Source organism: Micropterus salmoides, unplaced genomic scaffold, assembly GCF_014851395.1.
Source record: "Micropterus salmoides isolate LMB-PRFRI ecotype aquatic unplaced genomic scaffold, ASM1485139v1 Ms_hic_scaffold_4, whole genome shotgun sequence".
Lineage (NCBI taxonomy): Eukaryota > Metazoa > Chordata > Actinopteri > Centrarchiformes > Centrarchidae > Micropterus > Micropterus salmoides.
In genome coordinates, this window is record NW_024043372.1 from 6,810,967 (window position 1) to 6,827,666 (window position 16,700).

Consider the following 16,700-nt stretch of genomic DNA (forward strand, 5'->3'; position numbering starts at 1 on the left):
TGTGTGTGTGTGTGTGTGTGTGTGGTGTGTGTGTGCATGCAGAGAGAGAGAGAGGGAGAAAGATAAAGAGACAGTCACTAACAGTTAATGGAGAAAGTCATACACTGGACAGTATACAGTATAGTTAAACACAAACACATTATTGAAGTAATGCTCTGAGTGTGATGTGACCTCCAGTGTTGAAGCCCATTAACCCCACTAACACTAACACCAACATCAGCCACACTGTCAACACGTCAGTCGCTCCCCACTGGGATTACACCTTTTGCATTAAAAGCAATATTCTGCATTGTTTGAAGACTGGCCAGTACTGTGGCCACTATAAACTAAAATTTTATATAATGTGACCTTTAATGCTACAATACTTCATTTTGCTGACGCTTTTATCCACAGCAACTTACAACTGATATATATGTCAGAGGTCACCCTCTGCTGGAGTGTCTTGCTCAGGGACACATTGGTGGATGTGTTACAGTGGGGAATTGAACCCGGGTTTTTCACTCCAAAGGCATGTGTCTTCTCCACTGCTCCATCACCACCCCATATATGTTAAATTTTATTCTATGTAAAAAAAACTGTATATTACAGTTCTCCACACAACTGGACGCACCATTTTCTTCAGGTTTATCATGTGAAAAAGCTAATTATTAAATGGATAGTTCAGGTTTTTTGAAGTACGGTTGAACGAGGTTCTTATTCATAGGCCCACCTGAAGAAAATTGTATCAGTGTAAGTGTGCAATATATTTTAAATAGTTTAACCGCTTTACCTTGCCGTCAGACAGCCCTTAGAGCAGGGTTCGAGTTATGTGGGAGCCAGTGGGAGCTCAGCTCCCATAAGGATGATCTGAGCCCCCATGGAATCAGTAAAATCATGCATCTGTGGGGGTCTCTAATTCATTCATCAACAACCATTATTTTGAGTCACAAATAATGTATCTTTCATTGTAATTAGTACCTACTATTATTTACATTAAACAAGATAAACAGACTTAAATGAACACACTTTCCTAATGAACTACGCTTCGCATTGCATGACTGACAGGATGGCTGCACTTCTCCACAATCAGCCACTACGGTGCGCACAGTTTTGACCAAACAGGTTGAGGCAGTAGCCTCAATACAGTTGTATTGTAGCCTACTGTATTAGTCTGTATTGACTGCAGCTTATTGGTTTAGTATTATTGGCTTTTTGATGCATCCTCCAATTAGTACAGTGCTACAAATTATAATATGCTTGATACTGTGTGCCGGCAACAAGCAGTGCGCAAAATAATAAAACTTTAATATTACCATAAAGAGCGGAATTGCGGTCTCTCCTTGAGCAATAGTCTTTGATGGCATTTTTCAGGTGATTGAAACTTAACGGATTGCCTAGTGTGAGTAGGCCTACACCCTGTTGCAATATCACAGACATCTGGGGCATCTGGGGCAAGTAGTGGACTGCTGTGTGTGTGTTGCGTTGGCATGTGTGTGAGAGAGGGAAATGTTGAATCACGTAATAAGCAATGATCTCTCTCTCACTCTAACCCCCCCCATCCCCCCGCTAATGTTAAGTAGCACATTAGAGACCCCTACGAAGTTCAGATTAAAACTCAAACCCTGCCTTGGAGTATAATAGCCATAATGTTTAATGAAAACCAATGTTGTCCAGTCTGGACACAAACTTCAGTTTCATTTATCTGCTCAACCATACCTTTACTTTTACATAAGAGATTAACATAAACAAATGTTTTAACAAACAACAAAACAATGCTGTTGTTTTAGCACGGGTTTAATATTTAAGTGTACTTCTAAGAAATATATTTTTCGACTACAATTAAACTAGTATATGCTCAAAAGCTTCTTCAACTGATAGTCGTGAAACTTTTTTTTAAACACATATCTCATGAGGAATAAACATGTGGTAATTACAGTATGTTATAATCTAGTTGTGAGTTTTTAAATAGAATTATTTTAGCAGTAGTTGAATCATTATTGCATAAAGGAAAACTGAAGTAACCACTCAGTGGTATAGCAGAGGCAGTGTGTGTTTATTAGTGTATGTGTGCGAATGTGTGCTTGCTGTCCTCTCTCCATCCATCCTACACTGTATTTATATAGCATATTAGTAATCCCAAAAAGTGAAGGAATTCAGATGAGAGGGGTTTGATTAAGACTTGCTATTTTTTTAGGTTAAAAAAGAACAGCCATCCCACACCTTATGCAAATGTGCACACACACACACACACACACACACACACACATGCATAACCCTCCTACAGAAGCCTCCTACCTAAAATGTACAAAAAAATTCTTTGCCCAGTTTTTGTAAACAAATGTATGCTACTGAGAAATTTCACACAAACAGTACACACACACACAAACACACACACACACACACACACACACACACACAATCTCTCTCTCTCTCTTAGGCCACCTGCCACTGTAAAAGCATCAGTTTTCTGCTTGACTGAGCGATAAGTTTAGATGTCTGTTTTTCTGTCACAGTGCATTTGTACAGTATAGTGTGCATGTGTGTTTGTGTGTGTGTAGGTGCATGTGTGTGCATGTGTATGTAGGTCATGTCACTGTCTGAAAGTGAAAACTGTTGTCTGATCTTCTTAAGCCCTATATGGACTCTAAACGGACTGTTCACTCTTCCCTATAGGGTGAATGACTGTGCGTGCGTGCGTGTATGTGTGTGTGTGTGTGTGTGTGTGTGTGTGTGTGTGTGTGTGTGTGTGTGTGTGTGTGTGCGTGACCTCTTCCAGTGTGTTATAAACATTGTGTTCAATGTCCATATGGCAGCCTTTGAGAACCAAGCTTAAGAGTGATCATACACACACTCACACACGTTACCTGGTCAAAGGATCTATTGACCATATTTGGATTCATATATTGAATTTCCACTATCAGAATCTTTCTAGTCTTAACTTCTGTGCTGTGTTTACATGCTGTCTGGAAGTTCTAAAATTTTGGACATTTACGATGGCTGAGGAGCAGCGTTACTTTTTAGAGAAAACTAAACCAGGGAAACAAACCATAAAGGAACACATGAAGAGTTCTCCAGTGTCTGTAAGATGGACCTTGCTCTTAGTCAAGTGACTACTGGATCCACTATTATTCATATTGCAACTGTTCTTGGTATTGCATTCACATAAACATAAACATTACTGCCACTGTGTTCAATATTCTGCTTTATAGACATTCTGATCCTTTCAGATGTTATGTTTCTAGCAGTAAAATTACATTCTTACTACCTCTGACAGTGAGACCAATTGAGTAATTATGAGCAATTTACACTAAAAAGCTAATGGTTTTATAAAAATAAGGAGAAATTACTAGATTATTAGAATGAATTCTAATAATTAAATTCTAATAAGTTTAATTAGAAACAGCTAGGCAGGGGAGTTGGTTAGCTCATTGCTAGAGAGCACGCCCAGTGTACAAAGGCTGAATCCTTGCTGCAGTGGCATGGTTTTGAGTCCGGTCCACGGTCCTTTGCTGCATGTTGTCCCCCCTTTCCCCTCCACATTATCTGTTTCTCATCTGTCTTATCTCAAGTAAAGGCAAAAAAAGCCCCAAAAAACTTTAAAAAAAAGAACCAACTAGGCGTACTGTGCATCTTATTTTTGTATATATATTTTAAGTGACTTGCCTGTAAGCTTTTCCATATTCTGTTCTGTTATGTTTCAGCCATATTACCCTCAGTGTCCTAAGCTGTTAAGAGTATGGTCTGTTGCAAACAGTTGATTGTTTTCTCATTAATATTCATGTTACTGTTCTAACTTCTGCCTGCCATGTATCAGTGTTCAAGCTCAGGGCGTCAGGCCATATGTGCATGTATATCTCTGTGTGTTCATACCTCAATATGAAACTGTTGTCGTGTGTTTGTGTGTGTGTGTGTGTGTGTGTGTGTGTGTGTGTGTGTGCGCACGTGTACATGTACAGGCCTTAGCGGAAGGACAGACGGCGCCCTGGGAAACGGCCAAGAAGGATGAGAACCGCAACAAGAATCGCTATGGCAACATCATCGCTTGTGAGTACTGCAATGACATAGATGAACTACTCACAGTAGATTTTGGTATTGATTTAAATTAGCGCAGTTAGAACTTCAGTTTAGCTTAGTGAGGTATAGTGTAGTTAAGTTAAGTCTGGGTTGGTTCAGTACAGTTTAATTTAAATCATTAAGTGAAGTTTTTGTTGGTTTGATTCATTTGGTGTGAGCAGAATTGCTTAGTTGTTGTTCTTCATTTGGATGTTACTTAAATGCAAAAACTTTTCTCAATTAACTGTCCAGCGTGCATGTTTTATTAAACCAGTGGTTAGACGTCTGTTTTTTTCACCTCCATAATCAGCACACTGAATTTGTATGGACAAACCTCTCTCTTATGGCTGGGTGTCGTTTGATATGTGTGAAGATGCCTGGAGGACACAGGTCCAATCCTCTGTGCTGGCAACCCTCTGCCCTGCTGAAGTGTCCTTCAACGAGTCACTGACGGACTCCCCCCTGCTCTGGGTGTGTCCTACTATTAGATGTAACTACCTGCTGAGAGCCAGATGCCAGTAGAACGTGGTCTTGGTGAATCAGCCAGGACCAACACACTCCCCAGAACGTTTCTAAGAGATTATAACATTTGACATTTTCACTACCTCTGACAGTGACACCAAATTAATCAAAGCAAAACAATGTTTTTAATAGAAAATAGAATATACATATGGATGAGATCCATTCTTTTTTAGAATATAAATCAAAGTCCATTCAAACTAATTCTAAAGTCCAATACAGGAACTACTATTGCAAAAATAACTTTCAGTTTGCATAGGGATTTTATTTCAATCCTGCTTCATGATCAAAGCCTGCAGACTCTTTTTTTATTCTTTTGTCAAAATGAAGCTTCATTTTGGAGCAAAGACAGGCTGCTGTGATCATGTGCAGAGAGAGGCACGTACTCCATGTAGCGTGTTAGTGTGTATGTGTGTGCGTTTGGCCATTAGAGTCAGAATTAGCATGTGAATGTGAGGCTGTGTCAAATGTTTGCTATGACTCTCTGTGCACTAATGACGTCTAACTGATTCTATGTTCCGTAGATGTGTGCGTGTGCTTGTTATCTTGGCGAAAGCAACCTCAGGGCCTCTATTACGATAGAACAATGCAAGCAGATTGTTTGCTATTGAATAGTTTATGGGTGTGTATGTGTGTGCGTGCGTCTGTCTATGCTGTTGGACTCGGATGCACACACATGGCCGGTATGATCCAGAACATTCTGCTTGTGCGCTTACATAGCAATTCATAAGTGTGTGTTTGCTCACACAGATCTGTGCATGTGTACATCTCATTACGAGGGTTTAGATGTCAAAGGAAAGACACTGCACTAACCTGAAGGCTTTAAAATGAAATATTGCGCTGAAATGAAATAGCCTGTCAAGAACTTGATAGCCAACAGGAATTATGATAAATTTGCTATTAGTACAAATCCTTTAATTACAAGGGCCTGGTAATGGAAACTGTCCATCTTGCTTGCTGTGATTGTACAAAGGCTCATTTTCTTTAGAAAATGTTTTAAGAGGCCCCTGGGGAAATGACTTTGTGTGCTGTCTTTATTAGAACAAGGGGATGTGGTGAGACAGGCACACCAACTGGCTAAGCTAAAACTTTAAATATGGGTAAAAGGGTCTGATGTCTTTTTTTAGTCAGGTTGCCTTCTGCTTTGGAGCTTGAGAGAAACAATCTCAGAACAGAACTGCCTCACAATAGGATAAATTCTGTCTTACACACGCTGTATAGTTCTGTATATGGTACTATATTCCTTTGCCACCAACCCTAATCCTTACTGTCACTACCTCAATATTAATAACAGTATTGTAACTTGAATGCATTTTAGGTTTGAAGTTACAGAAGCATGACATGCAAAAAACCTATACTGATCCACTTTGAAAATAATTGACAATATGACCAAATATTCCACAGAATTTACAGAAAATGTACTACATTAGGATAATCTTAACCCAAGACCCTTTTCAGTAGCATGTATTGTGTTCTCATTGTTTGCTAGTGTGGAAAACTTTCACCGAGCATTAGTTGGGCCCAACAGCAAACTCCGTGACCAATTTCAGTGACAAGTTAGGGAGCAATTTTTTATGTTTTCTGAACATCCAACATAGTTTTACATTTTGAAAACCAGTAGACAAAGAATATGACCACACCATAAGTGGCAACAGAAAGGGTTGAAGCCTCACAGAAGAAGAGGTTCAAATGAAATCTTTGTTTACTGGTTCAAGTCTGATCTGGTCGCCTGGAAAGTCATTTTAGTCATCCTCCAGTGACAGTACCTCTAACCCAAGCAAATGCTTATTGAGCCTTGGCAGATAACAATGAAGGGAGCAAAATTTGTGGCCTAGCTTTGCAAGACTTAAACATACACCCAAGATCTGACCCTAAAAATCCCCTCAGAGGCAGCTGTGATAATTTTTCTATTCTTGTGAGGACATTTGACTTTCTGTGACTTCTGTCACACTCATCTTTCTCACACACACACGCACCAACACATGTAGTACTGTTCACTACCTCTTTCTCTTGCGCAGTTTGAAAAGGGCTGATTTGAGTTGAAGTGTTAACGCACTCTTCTTCCAGCCTGCCAAACTGCCATCTGCCAAACACAAACAGTTGATGGCATGTTTGAAATCCTTTCAGCACACTGAATAAATGTTAATCTAGCAGCCTCCTGTCCTCCTGTCTCCTCAACGTTTTCCCTCCTTTCCTCCTCCCCCTTTTCCCCTCGTCCACCCTGAACTTTCTTTTCTCCCTTCCCTTTCTGTACTTCTACTTTTCTCCCCTTCTTTTCACTCTCTTTGTAGCCAACAATCTTATTTTTCTTGCTGTCTTTTCTCCTTCTTTTTCATCCTCTTCTCACCGTCCTGCTCTTCTTTTTTTATCCTTTCTGCTCCATCTGTTCTTCTCCTCATGCTTCCCTCTTGTCCCGTCTGATCCCTCATTCTCTCCAGTCCACCACCTCCCTCTCTTTTTCTCTCATTGTAACGTTTCTTTTCATCTCAAATGTCCTTTTCTTGAATTTTTTACACCAATTTTCACCTTCACTTTAAATCCATCTCTTCTCTTACCTTTAGTCTCATGCATCTCCCTTTCACTCCACGTATGTCTATCTCCACTTGTTAGCTTTTTCTTTCTGTCTTTCTTTCTTTCTTTCCTCTAATCTCCTCTCATCTCCTCTCCTCTCTATCCATCCATTCATCCTGTCTGATTACCTCTGACAGTATATGGGTTGAGGCAAAGCACTGTAGTGTTTCCTCATTACAGGCATCTGTCTGCTTCTATTTCCTCCTCTCTCTCCCCCTTCCCCTCCTCTTCATTTCTCCTTCTCCTTATTCCTCTGCTTCTCTGCCCTCAGTCTATACAACCTTCCCTTGCCATATGGTCATTTATAATTCAACAGAAGCATGCCTTCAAAATAAACAGATGTATTGGCAAGCATTTACATAAGGTATGTGCAAAAAGGGGATTTGTGTGTGTGTTGTGTGTGTGTGTGTGTGGGGGGGGGGGGGGTCTAGGAGAAGTAATGTGAGGTAAAGGTGTATGTTTTTTTATGCTTTTGTTTGTTTTTGTTTCACATCAAGACCAATATAGGTCTTCATGTGCAGTCCTACGCAGTATATTTGAGTCTGTTTATTAGTATTTTTTATGTTATTCTGCCAGTTAGCTTCTGTTTCTTGCGATGTAAACATTCACAAATGATTTAAACCACCAAGCAGTTTTCAGTTTTACAGTCCCCCTCTAATCTTCTGCTAAAAACAATATGCCTTCCCAAATATAGAAAAAAACACTTTTCTGTTGCATGTTTGAGCAAACATTGATGGGCTTTTTTTCTTCCCAAGAGGAGCTGATTGGAAACTAAAAAACTCATAGGCTGCAAGAAATAACTATTATTAGTATTTTGTTGAGTGTAGACATCTGTTTGCTTGTTTGTCTGCTTGTAGTGTTTCCCCTCATCCTTTTTAATTACTGTTTACTTTCTGAAGTTATGTTTAGAATAAACATTTTAGAGGTAACTGGATGCGATAAAAGTCAATAAAAGAACAAAAATAATGCTCTTGGTATAGCTCTTGACTAGCCAAATTGACACATCTGTGTGAGTTGAAAATGTTTTGATTTTAGACAAAAATCTTTGGTTATCCCAAAGCTGTATGATGTATGTATTTGCTTCCTTAACGTAGAGAGACAAGAAGAAAAATAAGAGCAATGTGGAGAAAAGTAAGAAAACTTTAATGTTTCTAGTTTTGAAGATTTGAGGCGAATCAAAAGTCTTTGTCTCCCCCTTTCTCATTTTTCCTTTCTCCCATCCCCCTGTCCGTCTTTCCCTCTCCCTTGATCGCTCTCCTATCTCTACCTTTCTGATCTTAATCTATTCACTATATTTTCTTGTCTCACACTGTCCTATCTTTCTCCCTTCTGCACCTGTTTTTCATCTTTGCCCTCACTTTTCTGACCTCCCCTTACTACTTTTTGGTCTTTCTTCTCTGTCACAAATCTCTTCCTTCTCTCACTCCAAAGCCCTCTTTCCATTCACTAATGTGTACCAGTGTTCAGGTGAATGAGAAGCATTACCCAGGCTGTCAGTCTTTGCCAGGCGGTGTTACTACACACACACACACACACACACACATACCCTTCACCCAGTGTTACACTTAATAATCAGTATCCCCTCCTGCATCATGTTGCTTCTCATTAAAGCAGAGGTTATGTGTTTGGGTGTGTGTGTGTGTGTGTGTCTGTGTGTCTGTGTGTGCGAGAGAGAGAGAGAGAATACAAGAGATGGTGAGGGCATCTTGTTTCTTTGAGTGTGTACATGTTACAAAACAAATAAAGCCAGGAAGGAAGGTTTGGAAAACAACCACAACTGTGTTTGTGTGTGTGTGTGTGTGTGTGTTAGCTTCATATCCACCTGACTCCCTTCCTCCTCTCTTATCCTCTCTGGCACCGATTCTCAACACGTCTGCCAAGTTGCTCTGAAGTCAGAACGCCAACAACTCCTCTGAAGTGTTTGACCAAAGAACCACAACACATATTAGCATCCCTCAAGCTGTCGCACAACACAAACACACATTCTGTACGCACATAGTAGCACATACAAATTTATTAAATAAGAAAGTCCTATAAAGTCCTATCCATCATGACCGATCAAGATGGCGCCGCAGATGGCCTCCTCTGAATTTCGCTCCTTAGTGCTTTTTGTGTTTTTGTTTATAAACTCTTTTTTTTGCTGTCCCTCTCTGGTAACATTTACCAGAGAAGAGCTCTTAAATATTGGACTTTCAACTGCTCACGCTATTCCTCCACTCTTTATCGAACCTGGAACCTTCTCTGAGTTATTAGTTGGAGGAGCAGCAGCTCTGTGTGGGATCTACTGGAGACGCCAAAGGTGTTAGCATGCCGACGCACTGGTTAAACTGAGACATCGGGGTTTTCGCACTGAGCTCCCTTCTATCCACCTGGTGAATGTCCACTCTCTGGCCAACAAAATGGAAAAACTGCAGCTCCTCAACAGAACTAACTCGGACTTCTGCAGATCTGCCGCCATCTGTTTTACCGAATCCTGGCTCACCGAGCACATCACGGACTTCATCTACTGGGATTCATTCTCTTCCGTGCGGATCGCGTAACGGAGCTCAAAGGAGGCGGAATCTGACTCTACATAAACAAAGGTTGGTCAAGCAATCATATAGCCCTCATTTAGAGACCTTATTCATGAACTGTAAACCTTTTTATTCCCCGCGGGAGTCCTCCTCGTTTGTTCTGGTCGTCGTTTACATTCCACCTCAGGCGTGTGTTAGTGAGGCGTTACTACACCTGGCCGACCAGATAACTAACATGGGAAAAAAAACATCCAGACTCCTTGCTCATTGTTCTCGGGGACTTCAACAGAGTAAACCTCAGCCATGAACTTCCAAAGTACAGACAGCATATTAAGTGTCCCACCAGGGACACACTGGGCCACTGCTACACTACATTAAAGGACACCTATTGCTCTGTTCCCTGTGCAGCCTTGAGACTCTCTGATCATTGTCTGGTTCATCTTATCCTGACATACAGGCAGAAATTGAAATCTGCTAAACCTGTTGTAAAGAGTGTGAAAAGATGGATCAACGAGTCAAAGCTGGATTTACAGGCCTGCTTTGACTGCACTAACTGGAGTGTTTTTGAAGCTGCAGCCACTGACCTGGACGAACTAACTGACACAGTTAGTCAGTTTTTGTGAGAACATATGTGTGCCGACTAAAACCTTCCGCACATACAACAACCAAAAACCCTGGTTCACAGGGAAACTCAGGCAGCTTCATCAGACCAAAGAGGAGGCCTTTAGAAGTGGGGACAGAGTCCTGTACTACCAGGCCACTAACACACTGACTAAAGAAATCACAGCAGCAAAGAGATGCTACGCTGAAAAGCTAGAAAACAGCTTCACAGCCAGCAACCCTGCGTCAGTGTGGAAAGACACTCACAAACTACAGGAGACCATCCCCCAACACTGCTGGTATTCAGTGACGAGCTGAATGGATTTTACTGTAGGTTTGAGGAGCCCACAGTCACATCTCACCCTGCTCCAACCCCAGTCCAACAGTCACCTTCCCCCACTACCATGTTGCCCACCTGAAGGACATTACAGGCCCCTTGCTGGACCCCCAGCAGTTTGCCTACAGGGCTAACTGGTCAGTGGATGATGCAGTCAACTTGAGGCTGCATTACATCCTGCAACACCTTGACTCTCCAGGCCCATTTGCAAGGATCCTGTTTGTGGACTTCAGCTCGGCGTTCAACACCATCATCCCGGATATCCTCCACGAAAATCCATCCACGAAACCCAGCTCACTGTGCCAGCTTCCACCTGTCAGTGGATCACAAACTTCTTGACTGACAGGAGTCAGCAGGTGAGGCTGGGGAACATCACATTCAGCTCCCGGAATATTAGCACTGGCGCCCCCCAGGGGTCACAACGATCATTGGCCTCATCCCAGAAGGTGATGAGTTGAACTACAGATGGGAGGTTGATCAGCTGGCTCTCTCATGCGGCCAGAACAACCTAGAGCTTAACACGCTCAAAACTGTGGAGATGATCGTGGACTCTAGGAGTCTATCTGGTTTGGATCTGCCACCAATAAGGACAGTGGCAGACAACAACGGACAGTCAGGACTGCAGAAAAAAATCATCAATGTCAACTGCCCTCCATTCACGACTTATACATTTCCAGAGTCAGGAAACGAGCAGGAAACATCTCTGCAGATCCATCTCACAGCGGACACAACCTGTTCCAGCATTTCCCCTCTGGTAGGATCTACAGAGCACTGTACGTCAAAACCAACAGATTCAAGAACAGTTTCTTCGCACAAGCCATCACTCTGACAAACAGCTGATTTCTGACTCACGGTGTCAGGAACAATTCCTGTGCAATAACCGAGTAACTCTGCCTCCAATCAGCCACCTGTTGACTGACTACCACTTACCACTTATTATTTATTCATCATTCTGTCATTCTCTATTTCAGAGCTATTCATACTGTTCATATTGTTATATTTTCATATTGTATATACTGTATACCAAATACACCTGCACATAATACTTATGTATTCCAGCATTCATTGAATTTAATTTATTTCAGGATAACCCCTTGAGATGTATCATCTCATTTTCAAGGGGGTCCTGCAACATATATGTATATACAGACACAAAAGTTAACCACACAGTACATATACAAAAACATAAACACAATACAAACACAGACATATATACAAAACAATAACTCGCTCACCTGCCCTTACACCCACAATTAACATAGCACACATATTAAAGTATATTGACAAATAATCAGCTGAATACATTAAACAACTAATGCGTCATTTATCAATATGCCTTATGACAAAATGTAACATGCAGGATTACGTCACATGATTGGTATTACCGTTTGAGAAATATTTTTTTTTCTCACTTGAAAAACAATTGATTGATCTGTACAGAGACGTCCATATACTTTCCTAATGATATTGTCAATGTCTTAATCTTAAAGGTATATTTAAATTCCTCCACATTCTGCATAAGGGACCCATCTAAAAACTTTATTTCAAAACAAGACGCACAACAGAGATTTTGTATTGTGGAAAACACCATGCAGCAGGATTTCTTCATGTTCAACAGAAGTTTATTAATGAACAGCCACTGTTGTACTTTATCAAAGTCAGATTGAAGAGTTCTTTGAACTTGCAGCAAATCCCGTTCAGAGGTATAGATGACAGTGTCATCAGCATAAAGCTCTAATTCACAATGAGAACAAACCTGTGCCAGGTCATTGATAAAGTAAGGGGCCTAAAGTTGAGCCTTAAGGAACACCTTTATCAACAATTAAATAATCTGACTGGAATCCTTGGTAAACAACACACTGACGTCTACTATGCAAATAGGAGTTAAACCAGAGCAAAGGCCTTTGAGAGATCAATGAAAGCAGCGCCAATGAAATGACCATTATCAAAACCAGAGAAGACATCATTTGTAAATTTTAAGAGAGCAGATGAAGTAGAAAAATTGGATCTGAAGCCAGATTGATGTGGACATAAAATGTTATAATTATTAATGTACTCAGTTAGTTGATTAAAAATTATTTTAGCAACTGCACAAATGATAGAAATCGGGCAATAATTATTCACATTCGATTGGTCCCACCTTTGAAAAGAGGTGTCACTCTTGCAGCTTTCCAAATTTGTGGCACAGTACAGGTAGTTAATGATAGATTAAAAAGATCTGCAAGAGGAAACATCACTATGTGAGCTACAATTTTTTTGAACGATGCTCTGTCGCACTGTGTACATGTGTACATGTATGCATGATGTGTATGTGCGCTTCTATATCTCATCCACCTCCGACATGTACATAACAATTATAATAATAATAATAATAATAATAATAATAATAATAATAATAATAATATTGATAAAAATAATTTACTCCTGCATCCTTTGCACTCTGATCATGGCACTATTGTCTCCATCCGTCTATATTGTTTTTGGTTTTGTTGACAGTGTGTATATATGTGTTCTCTATACTGTAGCCTGTGTCTGATTTTATTATTGTATTGTTGTATGAGTAAGCACATCGTGAGCAGTGTACAATCCTGAGTCAAATTCCTCGTATGCGTACACATACCTGGCAATAAAGCTGATTCTGATTCTATACTGGTCTTTTTTCACTGTTGCCACAAAGTTGGAAGTACCAGATTGTTTAAAATATCATTGTATACAGTCAGCGGTTTAATTTACTTAAAAAGATGTGGTTGTAATTAAGTAGTGGTATATTGCACCACTGAATGGGTATCCATTTTTCTCTTGTGTTGATTCCTCTACTTTTAATCAAAATTCTGGTTGCTATAGTGTGAAAAAATAAAACAAGAGACAAACAGGAAGAAAAGAATTCTCAAAGAAGGACTGATTACGTTTGCCAGCCCCCCACCAGCAGATGATGAAATGGTTTGTGCTGCACCTCCCAGCGGGAGGGAACAAACAGATAATGGTGATAATGAGGCTGATTTTTAACGTCAGCCGCAGTATTATTGATATTGTTGCCGGTGATTGCTGTTAATCATTGTTCCTCTTCAGAAGCAGTTGGGGGTAACAAAGACACAGTAATAGCAATACATGCAGAACTTTGATGCTGATTTTTAACAATTACCACCAAAAAAAGCATCAGGTTGTGGTGGAAGAAGATGAAGTAATGATTTTAAATATGATTTTACTTTTAATTAGAAGGTGGAGGATTGTGAGTAATTATAGTTCATCTTTCTGAAACTTCAGGGGGCTGACGATTGGATATTCATTGATATCTGGTAATGACAAGCTGTGATCATTAACAGTGTGTGATAATTGATTGTTGATGAATTAATCAGAGTTAATGAGATACACTGCTGTCTAGACATTTATAAGATACCCACTGAAAAATGATTTTAACTTTCTTTTTCAACATCATTTCAGTTTGACTAGACCTCTGTTAGAGCGCACACCCTTACCCTAAACTCTTGTGGTAAGATGGCAGTAAAGGATCATCAGCTGCTGTTGTTTTATTTCCACTTTCTGCGTTTTAACCACTTACATGCAGATAACTTCTCACTCTCTGTCTGGCATGTGAATTGGCCTGCTGCAGGCGAACACTAACTGACATTACACTGGAGAGACGGGATATTACTTGGACTGTCGGATATGGGACACTAATGAGCAGAGTGTCAGTTGGTCAGTGGGAAAAAAGAGGGCTGTGATCTCAATTAGTGGTAGTTACCATCTACTTGGTTTAAACAAAAGAGAAATATTCACAGATATTTTATTATTTGTTGTTTTTATCAGTATTGCTGAATTAAGTAAATGCCATTTGACATTGATAAATCACATTGCCATAAGTACTGTAGTGCCAAAGTAAAGAGCAGGTTGCGTTCTTTGAAGTTAAAGAATTATTTTGGGGTTTTTGAAAGAGAGCTGTTTGTTGGAATGAGAAAATGCTTCTTTGAGTAGCAATTGATCTGTAGCTTCACTATATACCACCAATGTCTAAAGAGGTGATAGTGAAATCATAGAAATTCAATTCAAGATACTGTTTTGTTGTCTCTCTTGAAAAAAATGGATGCCAAACACACTTTTTGATTTTGCACATTTGTCTTTAATGAAACATAGTAGTATAGTTTAGATTTATGATACACTGTAGTTCTGTTGTGTGAATTAAAGTGTGTAGAGGCAGCTGCCCTTTCTTCCCTACATCTTTCTCTTATTCTCCCTCTCATTCATCTCCCTCTCTCTTTTACTCCTAACTGCCTTCAAACAGCTGGAAACAGCATCTTGAGGTGTGTGTTTGTGTGTACATGTGTGTGTAAGTTGACAGCATTCTGAGTTGTTTGACACATCAGCTGCAGGGAGCTCTGGTCTTAATAGGCTATTACACACTATAATACCATCCAACACGCGTGCACACACACACGCATGCATATATGCAAACTGACACAGAGTCACCACACACATGCATACGTAGTTGCTGACACTGGAACGCACATCACTTGAACATTGGAACACTATTGGATTACTTCCAAAAATGCACCCACAAACCTTTCCACACACATCCTAAAGATGTTCGAGAACATACGAGCATACAGGGAAGTGAAGAAAGACACACTTTAACACACTTACACGCTACTCAGTCCTGCTCACACACACACTTACACTCAATCACACATGCTATTAAATTCCCTAATGCCTTGAGCCTGGCTGACAGCAGAGTGTATGCCGTGAGTGAGTTGAGCTCCATAGGGAGCTAACTGATTAAGTATATCTGTGACAGACACAATCCCTGCTTAGTGGCCTGAAAAAGGAGCGAGAAGAGCAGGAAGAGGAGGAGGAGAAGAGAGGAGATGAGAGGGAAGGAGAGGATGGATGAGTAAAACATCTTGTTCAGCAGTTTCAACGTGCTAGTGTGAGCGTTTTTTTTTCTTCTCTGTAAAATACCAGCTCCATCTGTTTATGTGGACATCTAAAAGGGTTGTGCCTGTTTACAACAGTTTGTTAATGAGTAACTTGTCATGTAAAGGTACTATGTGGTGTTTTAAACCTTTGCTCCCTGTGTTTCTCTGTATATGTAAGTGTAATTAATTGTGCTTTATAAAATGCGTCTGCCACCGAATGCCTCTGAGCATCTAGCTAATGCCTTATTTGATAGAGAAGCAATGAACAGAATAACATTGTGCTTCATATAGATCTCTAAATACTGATGATCCTTTAACCTCCATCACAATTACAGGAAATAAAAGACAAATCAAAGAGAGAGGGCATGTCATTTATAAAGGGGGAGAGGTGTGATACAGTAGTTTAGTAGCAGAAATCTCCCATCATGCATCTAGTCTGCATTAATGCCACTGTATGATACTGAACTTCCCTAGTCTCTCTCCAGCATTGTAAAATAAAACCTAATGGGCATATTGAAGCATTAAATTCCTCTCTCTCCAACAGCAAGCTCTCTTCCACTTCTCTTGCTCTTTTCAGGCAGCTGGAAAGACAATAGAATATAAAATAGGCAGTAAGTAGAGGTTTTAACTGCCTCATAGCTCAAATGACCATAATATATCTGCAGGAGGTTGATAAGGTTTTTTCTTCAATATCAATGACCCAGCAATTACTTTGTCCAGTGCACTTGAAAACAAAATCTAAGCCACCACTTTAAGTTATATTGACTTCTTCACTGCCAAGGTTTTTTTTCCCCCCAAACCACAAAGGCTTTGCTATGCTGCTATTTAGTATAGTGATATGTTTTTCACTTGACATTTCATCCTACCTTGCATTACAAATTTTTCTTTGATCAAATAAGAACGAGAATTACATTATGGTTAAATTATGTGTGGTGAAAATATTAAAATTTAGGGTTAGGGAAGAAAAATCTTAAACACCCATAATTTACATATACCAAAATAATCATTTCCTCTTGTGGGAATAAAATAAAATTCCAAAATCCGAGGGCTGCTGGGGAGGATGAAAATGGAAGTTGAAGAAAGCTGAGGCAGAGATTTGCAGGAGATGTGAAAAAGCTCTCTAGTTTCTAACATATAGTTCAGTAAAGGTCATAGATCATTTAAATTTCCAAATATGTTGCGAATTGTGCCATTCGGGGTAGAATAATTTAATTAGAA

General features: G+C 40.0%; 1 protein-coding gene across 2 annotated transcripts in view; it reads left to right on the forward strand.

The window, feature by feature from the left end:
• The window catches only part of ptprt (protein tyrosine phosphatase receptor type T), a 328,330-nt gene that overhangs the window by 271,076 nt on the left and 40,554 nt on the right, over positions 1–16,700 (forward strand). For both annotated transcript variants that reach the window (XM_038696881.1, XM_038696882.1), the window contains one exon: positions 3,936–4,023. In XM_038696881.1, the coding sequence (XP_038552809.1) occupies positions 3,936–4,023 (88 nt within the window). The remainder of the gene's footprint in view (positions 1–3,935; positions 4,024–16,700) is intronic.